This window comes from Copadichromis virginalis, linkage group LG4, assembly GCF_057382275.1.
Source record: "Copadichromis virginalis isolate Kocher_CV1m ecotype Utaka linkage group LG4, C_Virginalis_male_GT1.1, whole genome shotgun sequence".
In the NCBI taxonomy this organism is placed as follows: domain Eukaryota; kingdom Metazoa; phylum Chordata; class Actinopteri; order Cichliformes; family Cichlidae; genus Copadichromis; species Copadichromis virginalis.
In genome coordinates this window covers 15921471-15932094 of record NC_140621.1, presented here as the reverse complement: position 1 = coordinate 15932094, position 10624 = coordinate 15921471, and the positions used below count along the sequence as shown (strand labels likewise).

Here is a 10624-nt window from a genome sequence, read left to right as displayed (position 1 = left end):
TTTAGTGAGCTAAAATGAAATAAAATTGAAAGATTGGACAGATGGATAAACTAAACAGTGTTTTTCATGCCTAGTTTTAGTTTTTAGTTTGGTTAACTGCAATAACATTGATGCAGTCAGAAAAAGAAGTACACCCTCGGTCAGTTTTAGTATCAGGACACAATAAAGTCAAGAGTTAATATTTATTTATTTTTTTAAACGGATCTAAAATGTTGCAATAATGTGTGAAAAAACAAATGCGCCCCACGATTCAGTAGCTTCTATAACCACATGCAGCAATAACTTGGAATAATGGTTTCCTGTATGATTTTATCAGTGTCTTGCTGTGCAAGTCCACTTTTGTTTACAGCATTGCTTCAATTCAGTAACCTCATGTTGACATTTGATCTCTGAGTGGGTCATTGCAACACCGTTAGTAGAAAAATAGCCTCATTTGACTCCAGAATACCTTGGTATACAAACAAGTTCATGGAGTTCATGGTCTGCAACGTCCCAAATCATCACCCCTCCACCACCGTGCTTGACACAGTTCATTTGTGCTGTTTGTGCTGATATGTTATGTTTACTTTTCTCCATACATAATGCTGTGTATTACAGTCAAACAGCTTCATTTTAATCTTGTTGTGATTTCTAACTTTGCAAACCTAAGCTGCACTGCCATGTTGATTTTAGAGAAAAGAGGCTTTCTTTTGGCATCTCTTCCAAACAAGTCATACTTTTTCAGTCTTTTTCTAATTGTCCTGTCATGAACTTTAACATTTAACATGCTAACTGAGGCCAGTAGAGTCTGAGAGGTACTCTTAGGCTTTTTTGCAGTTTCTCTGAGCATTGCATGGTTTGACCTTGGGGTGAACATGCTGGGATGTGCACTCCTGAGAAGACTGGCAACGCTCTTGAATGACTTCCACTTGTGAATAATCTTTCTCACTGTAGACTTCAAATTGGAACCCTTTCCCGATTGATGTCTAAGATCATCACTGCTGTGTCAGTGCAGCACCTGAAAAACTGCCCGAACTTCTGCTTTCATAGGGGGGCTCGCACTTGCTGGCGAGCAGTCGATCAAAAGTGTTTTTTTAGACCTTTAAGGACAGGATGATTTTTAATTATTTCCTACATTTGATTTTGCTCTGAATTGCAGTCATTTTAACTGACATGGACTCTCCAGGTGTGTATAAAGCCTGATATTATCCCTGCATGATTTGGCTGTTCCAAAGAGCTCAGAGTCATCCACTGTGAAACGCCCGTCTGCCTTCTTGTTCATTGTGGCTGAGGTCACGTGACTGTGGAGGAAAATCAGCGACAGTCAGCACTCCTTGGTCTTCGTTGGTGTCAAAGTTGGAGTGCAAACCAGGCGTTAGAGCATGTCTCTGAAGAATGGAGAGCTACTTCTTGTGGGTCAAACTTCAGAGTATAGTACAAAAAAACCTGCAGACTTGAATATCATTCACTGCAGAGTAGATATGCTTCATCCTCTCCCCTTTACCGATCCATCAGTCAATACAACATTACAACATCCACTGTGAAACGCTTGCCTGCTTATCATTCCTTCCTTTCTTACTTCATGAGATAAATATTCCATCGCATTCACACTTCTATCAGTGTTTTCATATAAAGACGGTCTCTCTATACTGTATAATCCAAGCTTTCTTTATGCCGGACTGTCAGGTGGATGTCAGGTGTAAAGGTGAGTATAGTGAGTGATGACTCATCTCGTCTTTCACTCCCAGACTGGCTGCATTTGACCCATTAGTTTAGTAAACAGTTTTTCTGGTTCGCAGGATGTTTGACCAGTTTCCCTTCACTCCGTGGTCTAACCAGCCAGGGGCCAGTAAGTCAGTCAAACTGGTTCCTCTGTTTCAGTGTTTTTTACTGTTCACACCTGTAAATAGCTTTGATGTAAGAGCTCACACGCCTTCCTCAGCCGTTTGCTGTTTAACCATCAACCTCGACTGAGAGACCGACACACTTGTCCCTCACACTGCCTCCTCATCTCTCATCAGTAATCTGGTTCATCCTGTGTTCTTTTCTACCATCTATCTTGTCCCGTTTCACCGTGACACAAATATGTCACTATAGAAATCTTGGCATCTCTCTCACACACACTTACACACAAACCTTATCCCTTCATCCACAACTCAGACACTTCAAAGTGACTCAGCAGTTTTAAAAAAGATCAGAGGGAGAAAACAGCAGTGCTATTTCTGGTACACCTTTAACTCCTTTTCTTCTTTCCCCCCGTTGGATTGCGGTAGCTTATTGACTAACTGTCAGTGACAAGCCAGGGATGACTCTGTCAGGAAGAATGAAAATAGAGGTTTGTTAGAACAAAAGCAGTGACAAGAGAGTGAAAGGCAACAGAAGTGATTGAGAGCAGAGGAATGGTCAAACGTAACCCAGTTTACCAGCTTCATGTCAAACATTACAGTGTGGTGAGAGAAGCGGCTCTGCATTCCTTACATAACGGCGGCCGAATGTCAGCGCAAAACTGTCCTTAACATCGGTGACGTGATGCGTTATCGCACAGATCTATTATTATGTTGACAGAATTACATGCCAGTGAGGCGTCTCCTGGCACAGGATACAATAAGACCATAAAATGAGCAAGTGTTGTAAAACTCTAATTACCATATAAGTAACATGTACATATTTGTTGACACTTTTATAAAATACACCTAAAAGACAAGTAACAACTCTTTTAACTTGACTAGAATTTCATGTTTAGGTTGTGTGGATATATACATGGATATGTTTTCCTCTTTAAGAGAGTTTTAGACACGTCTAAAGTGATTCTAGTTTTTTAGTTCCTTTTTGTTAACCAGGGTTTGATTTACTCAATCATAATACCACTTTTTGTTTAATCAGAGAGATCAAGCTTTATTGTATTTGCCCGTTGTGCTCAGTGTCCACTCAAAAATGTATTAAGATCCAGGAAAAACGAGTAGATTGGCACGCTACAGTAGCTTTTCCTGTTGATGCAGTTAACAAGCTGATGTACTTAATCAGACTGAGAAAACTTTAAAAAAGATAGATGTTGTTTATATGTTAAAAGCGGGTCATTATATTCTCTTGCAATAGATACCGACCTTCGGGGGCCCAAGATGTACCTGTGTGCCAAGTTTGGTTACTCAGCTCCTGATGGTCTATGAGGAATTAATGGACAAAGAAACAAACAAACAGAGAGACAGCCCTTATTATTATTATTATTATTATTATTATCTGAATTTAATATAATTATATTAATTAATAATTATATCATTTAATTTACTGAAATTGTGATGAATATGCTGTGTACATATGAAAATAATGCCCCTGGAATTTTGCTGTTTGACATTAAACAGAAGAAAGACTCATAGTGGACTCTATTTGACCGGGAGCATTTCCATAACTTTTAAGTGTGGAGGCACAGGGCAGACCAACAATGGTGCTTGGAGGTAGCAGGGAGGATCAAAATGCTTAGTATATTACTTATTAATATTTAATAAGTTTAGAAAATTTATGTACAAACCACAGTTTTTAAGCTCATATGTGGCCCTGCCTCCAGATTTATTATGTAAAAAGTGGAGCTGCATCAGAATTTAAACCTAATCTTTTGATGGATAGCTGAAAAAAGTTATAAAATTATAATTTTACTTACATGGCATAATAATTCACTGGTTACATATTCAAACATGTTTAAAATACCTAATACCTAAAGTCATGTGAAATAAAAACAAATCAGAATCATATACATGATATTATTGGATTTTAATTATTGATTTATTCATGTGTATGTTCCTGTAATGTTGCTCAGCAGCTTGGTTATAAAACTGAAGTTAATCTGTAAAAATAATAAGTATCTAAAACTTTAAATTATATAGCATTGGGCACAAATTCAATAATTGCATTCAAAATATGGAGTAATCTAAAGTAAAAGTAGCATAACATTGAAATACTCAAAGTACAAGTACATTAAATCTGTTAAATTTAATTGACCATTTAATTAAATGGTTTGGGGGATTGTGAGATTAGCAGTGCTCCAATGGCTTTGGTAGAGGGAACTTCAGGATAAAACTGATTATAAAAAAAAAAAAAAAGGGGGGGGGGGGGGGGGGGAATAGCACCAACAAAACTGATCAAGATCACAGCAAATTATGGCACATGTGACCTTTTCATTAAAAAGAACACAAGATCATTGTAAAATACACACTAAAAGCAGATACAGTAAATACCAAATAAAGTCCAAGCTTCAGGGCTCAAAGATGTGAATGTATCACTTTATTTCAATGATTTTGTTACAGGATAAGGAAGACCGATCCAAGTTCTTGCTGTCAGTCACATGAAGTTTGTTCCTCTTAAGCAACTGCAACAGTTTCAACAGAAGCAAAACATGTATACAATGTTTAAATTCACTTGCAGTATATGTATTTTAAGATCACACGTGGATAAGAATAAATACTCAAGAACAAACGATTGATCAGTAAATTGAGTTGAGCATGTTACATTTTAAGCAGCGCGTTTTTCTTCTTTTTTTGTATTAACAAAGCGATGTCGGGGCAGTGTTCGTCTTACTGTCACACTGTAACACAGTAACTCCTTTCACTGGTCCACTGAGCACGCTCAAACACACACACGCACACACACATATATACGCGCACACAGATACAATCAACACAATCAACACACTTCTCACTCCCTCATCGTCACACAACATGCATGTATGTATGTAAAGACTGCAGCTTTACACCTGTACAGACACCCCCCCCCCCCCCCCCCCCCCCCCCACACACACACACACACCAGCTCAGTGACAGAGGAATCTGCTGTGTCAGTATCCTCTAAGTGTTCACACTCACAATGACTTTCTGTCCAGCTCCTGGTGAAAAGGATGGCAAAGTACTGGAGTAAATGAGCCAGAGAGCAAGCCTGCCCTTCCTTCAGGAGTTTTCATGGGCCACACACTTTTCCCCTCAGTTTAGTGTTTATGTGTGTTACTTTTCTAAAAGAGATGGTAAGCTGTAATAAATGATTATAACTGGGCGTATGTATGACTTTGAATATATGTGAGAGTTCTCCACAGTGTAAAGGTCCATGTCTGGATCGGAGGAGAAAGTGCAGTCTTCAGGATCAGATGATCAGATGAGCCTGCAGCAAAGGCTGATTTAAAGGGCGACATCACAGGGGGGCATTGGGAGGAATCAGTTTAGGGAACGGGTCGTTCGGTGGTAGCTCCGTCGTTTGCTCCAGGAAGTTGACGGGCGAGTGCAGAGCGGGGGAGCAGCGTGAGTGTCTTTCAGGATGGCTCGTCGGTGAACCCGAAGGAATGGCCGTGCGCTTGTTTGACACGAGGTCAGGTCACTGGCAGTGATAAATGGGCTGGACGTACTCTGGAGGGAAGTAGCCCACGCGTCCATGGCAACGGCCCCTCCAGCGCACCGAATCAGAGCAGTCAATGAGTTCAATGACATCACCACGCAGGAAGCGTAGCTGGGACGGGTGGTGCGGGGTGAAGTCGAAGACAGCTTGGGCATGATGGGAACGCTGTGGGTCAGGAGGGAGAGAGGGAACAGGAGGGAGGGGAGGAGGAAAAAAAAAGAGAGTTAATCACACATTTTCATCACAACAGTAAGTTAATACCCAGTTAATAGCGTCAAAGAAAATACTAAAAGTAACCCACCCCTGTGTTGGAGACAGCTATCAAGCTATATAAGATTTACACATTAGCCCGGGGAAGTGAACCTTAAAGCCAGAATTGGCCCAACAAAGACTCCAGTATAAAGTATAAATGCAAATATTATACACAATTTTAAAATGAAAGAATTTCTGTATTCTGAATTTTTTAAAGATTTTTTTGTATATTTTTCTTCAACCACACATTTGCCATTTACAGAAGCCTCTGTTAAAAAACAGGTAGAAAATTACTGTTGTTGTTGTTGTTGTTGTTGTTGTTGTTGTTTTTTATAGTGTGGACAAGTGAGCTACCAGAACTCTTTCTGTCAGTTTACACTTTAAAGTCCAAAGAGTCATAATGACAGTCTTCTTTCACTGATATAACAAACTATTATGACTGAACTTCTTTTTCTTAAATTAAAATATCTCTGGGATTAAATGTGCAGTTAAACTTCTGTACAGTCACAGAAAGGGGAGTTTCACTGGCCTGCTTAAGTAGGCTGCATGTGGCCCACGATGTAAAATGAGTTTGACATCCCTGTATTAGAAAATGAGAGATGAGGCCTTTTCATCGCACAATATAAAGACACCACATGTCAAATGTCAATGAAGCTCTTTTTTACCAATTCAATCCAGAAACAAAGAACATGAATGCTACTTTTCTATTTTTAAAAGCTGGAAAGGAGGCAGTAAGCTTCTGTAATCCAACATCTCCCACATAAAATGAGTCATAACACACCGGTGCAATGTGTGTAGTATTCAGTGGGGTTACGCTGTAGCAGCATGGTGTTATTTGCATGTGACGGTCAAATATGTTACTCGTCAAATGAGGGGGTTGTAGAGTTATTAACGTGTTTATCTCGCTACGTTTAGATGGCTGCAGAAACCAAATCAACTTAATGTCCTGCAAAAGACAGATGTTTCATGCTGATTTAATATCACAGCCAGTTTTGGGTTACCTTTGTTTTTTATCAGTGACTCCCAAAAATATGTCTTTCTTTATGTTAAAGTAATATTTATACATACCAGTGCGTTTTCTGCTTATCATCAGGATATAAGATTATAGAAAAAAAAATAGAGCACACAGTTTACAAGGGCTAGTTTGGAAATTTCTCCACTACACGAACTTAAAATGAATGTTGGTCAATAAGGTTCGCTGGTCTTATCTCCTAAAGGCTTTGAGAGGTATTATTTAATTCACCAGCCACAATCTAGACAGTGAATTTTTAAAGTGAGCGCAGTTTCTTTGAAGCAGGAGGCCAAACAAAACAAGAAAAAGAATACGAGCTCCAAAGAGATTAAATAAGTCTTGGTAAATATGAAAAAACAGTCTATGTATTCACACATTCATACAGAGCACGCACTTGGTGACAGCAGGAAGGAAAAACTCCCTTTTAACAGGAGAACCCTCCACCAGAAGAAGGCTAAGGGAGGGACAGCCATCTGCTACGACCGGCTGATGTTGAGGGGTGAGAGATTAATAATAACTAATGATTACATGTACAGTAGTGTGTAAGCACCTAGAGAGTGAAAAGAGTTGAATGAAGAAGAAACACTGTCCATCATGGGAAGTACCCATCAACCTAGGCCTATTGCAGTGTATCTAAGTGAGGACTCAGGGGTAGCTGAGCCCTGATTATGAGAGCTTTGTATCCTGAATCCAATCTGGGAGCTGAATTCTCTGCTCCCCATTCTACTTTTAAGTATCCTAGAAACTGTTAGTAAGCCTGCAGTCTGAGAGCAAAATTCTTTATTAGGGTGATACAGTACTATCAGGACCAGGGAAACAACTAGATCTATCCAAGAGTAGCATATGCTAATGGACAGATACTTATATAGCACCTTCCACTACAGCTACAACTACACTACAACAACTCTCATTCACCCAATCACACACACTACTTCTGGTACTTCAGCTTCCTCCCACAGTCCAAAGACATGCATGGGGTTAGGATAAATGGCTAAATTGGCCATATGCATGAATGTAATGTGACTTGTTGACTTGTTGTTTGTCTCTCAGTGTTGTTCCTGTGTTAGACTGGAGTACAGTCCAAGGTGTACTCCCTCTCTTGTCCTATGACAGCTGGGATAGGACGGTGAACTGAAGGTGAAACTGATGAAAATGAATGGGTGGCTGGTTTTGTTTCGAGGGCTTCAAGGACTTGTGATACTGAGAAAGTGATGGAAGCTGTAAAGAAAACCATGCGTGTAGGGCATATTTTCAAGGGGAGAGCGAGTACAGACACACAGCGATGTTAGAAAGGACCTAACAGACAGAAAAACAAAGAACATGCTGCTTACTCCCACTCCAGACACACCACTAATCTGGCCCTGTTGGGTTTAAAGTTACCATTCTGACACATTCCACTTTCTTTACCCTTCGATTCTCAGACTGTCCTTACCTGACAGCAGGTTAATATCAGTGAGGCAAGATATTTTAGATTGCTGTGACACTTTTATGGTGATGAACATCATGTGCTTTGCATAAAATTCTCATTATGCGCACCTTCGTGAAGCATGAAAATCACTTCGCGCCACTCTTCTCCTCAAAAGCCTTGTTTAGCGTTGGGTTTTATCCGATATTTAAATTGAGTAAATGGTAGATTTTAGTTTCTCTTGGTCATAAAAGAAAAACACAGAGGGATGGGTATGCAACGGAGAGGTGCTATCAGTCCAGAATGATGAGTGTAATAAACACACATGCCCACTAAAAATAACAACAACAAACAACGCTTATAATGCTTGTCGCTGTGATGTTTGATGGCAATCCAGGGCAAGGGGAGCCGCTTTAAATTCAGCCCTCAGATTCTTCTCTCTCTTCCTCAAGATGTTTTTCTTTGAGTTCACAAAAGTACTGTTTTTCTTCTCCCTCGATCGCCGGCCTCCTCTGATCGCTGCTGACTCGTGAAGTAAAAGCAGTTTAAGAGTGGCAGAACAAAAGTGGCTATTTTAAGGAGAGAGGCTCGAACTTAACTAACCCGGCTATCACTGGCGCTCCCACAGAAGAAGGTGGATGTGATGTGAACTGCGAGGGAGCGGGGAGGCTGCAATGAATACCAATATTGTTTTTTATATGTAGGTGCGTAGATATCTATGTTGCAATTCTGGGCTTTTTTATTGTGGACTGCTTTATCTTAGAGTAAGGCCCAATAAAATGACATCCAAGTAGCGGTAGGCACACAAAACATGTACACAGTTACAAACAAGTACATGCACTAACTAGACAGTGGGATTAGGATCAAGAAACCCAGACAGAATCCATCAGGCCTGCAAATCTATAAAATCCTCACAGTCTTATGATTTATTGTTTCACTGATCTAGTCGAGACTTCTAGTTTGTGTGGGTTGCACAAGAAGAACCCTTTCATTCTTGTTCTCTCTTGTAAAGACAAATACAATCCATGTATCCTTGTGATTAGGGTTGACTCTACCGCCTAAGAGAGCACTGACAGTACAGCTTTTGCTAGTTCCCTTGTGCACAGAATGCAACGAAAATTCCTCCAATACTGCTTGTTTGCCCCTTTGCACAAGGTCCAAGTTTTCCAGGGTAAAAGGGAAGGCTTTGCAACACAAGGACATGAGGATATTAAGGGATGTGTTAGGAGAATTATTTCCTATTCTGCCATACTGAGATAAGAAGCTATCAAGAGCCATGTAATGAGCTGATGTGGAATTAGTTTGGGAAGACAAACCAAACAATAGGAGGGTCAACACACACACACACACACACACACACACACACACACACACACACACACACACACACACACACACACACACACATACAAAAAAACCCACCATGGTGCAACATGATTCAAGGACTCACAAGTGTTCAACACACTCGGTTCACGTCTGTGAAACTGACCTATTTAGTCGAACACAAAAAGTAAGAGAAACACTGAACACAATCTTTTCATAACCTCGTCTTTCTTTATAATCTAAATGGTTAAAGGGGGGGAATGAACAGTTTTTTTCTTTGTATTCTTATTTCTTTTATGAAAGAAAAAGAAGTGATGCTGTGAAGAAGTGGATACTGAATACTGTTAATATTTCAGAGCTTTGAGCGTGCACATCAAGCTCACAAAGAAGAGCTGTTGGTCTTCCATGGTCTCTTGTGTTCTGGGGGCCTCTGGATGTCTGGAGTTTTGATCTCCTCCATACCCGCTTCACACCCTGGAGGACGGGGCTGTGGCCCCCCCACACTCCCTAGCAGATCATTACATGGAGAAACCTTTGGAATGCAAGCATGCTGATCCACACAGGTATGCACACATGGGTATTCACAGACGCGGACTAAAGCTTTCTTGGCTGCTGCCTCAAAGCACACTGTGCGCTGTCTATCTTGCGTGCTGCACAATATCGTTTATTATTTAGTAAATATTGATATCTATGACTAGCTAGTTTATTGTGATGGTGCTTTGTTTTCTCTATTATTATGTTGCTCTTTGTTGTTTGCTGTCTCCTCTGTTTGTTTTTTGTTTTTTTTTGTTTTTTTCTCCATACAGGTGACCCAGGAGTTCTTTTTTTTTTTCTCTCTCTCTTCCCCCCCCCCTTCTCACGGTCTCTTCTCCCCTTTGGTTTTCTTTCTTTCTCTCCCCCTCTTTCTCTCATTCATTCCCCCTGTCCTATTTATTTAAAAAAAAAAAAAAAAAAAAATGACAAAGGATGAACTGAAGCTCTGCCATCACGTAATGTCGCATACTGCTGTTTCTGATGTCATTAAAAAAAAAAAAAAAAAAAAAAAAAAAAAAAAAGCTCACAAAGAAGAAAGAGCTGCTGAGCAAATACACAAGAAAATGCCAGACTGTTTATTTGCCAGTTTGCCATATTGTTGTCTGGTTAACTGGTCTTTAGGGCAAATTTCTTTCATTTAGTATTTTCTTTGGGGGTTTTTTCTTCTCCAAAAACGGCACAGAGTATTTTGTAGCTCACACAATTCTGTCCACAGTGGCACCTCGGAGATGCTTAAGAGTCCTTCT

The 10624-nt window shown here is 40.1% G+C and overlaps 1 protein-coding gene across 1 annotated transcript in view; it reads right to left on the bottom strand.

Annotated features, from left to right (window-relative positions):
- Positions 1 to 4740: 4740 nt before the first annotated feature.
- Positions 4741 to 10624, bottom strand: part of grapa (GRB2 related adaptor protein a) — a 36356-nt gene continuing 30472 nt past the window's right edge. The window contains exon 5 of the mRNA XM_085453792.1: positions 4741 to 5517. Coding sequence (XP_085309918.1) covers positions 5332 to 5517 — 186 coding nt within the window. The 3' untranslated portion in view covers positions 4741 to 5331. The remainder of the gene's footprint in view (positions 5518 to 10624) is intronic.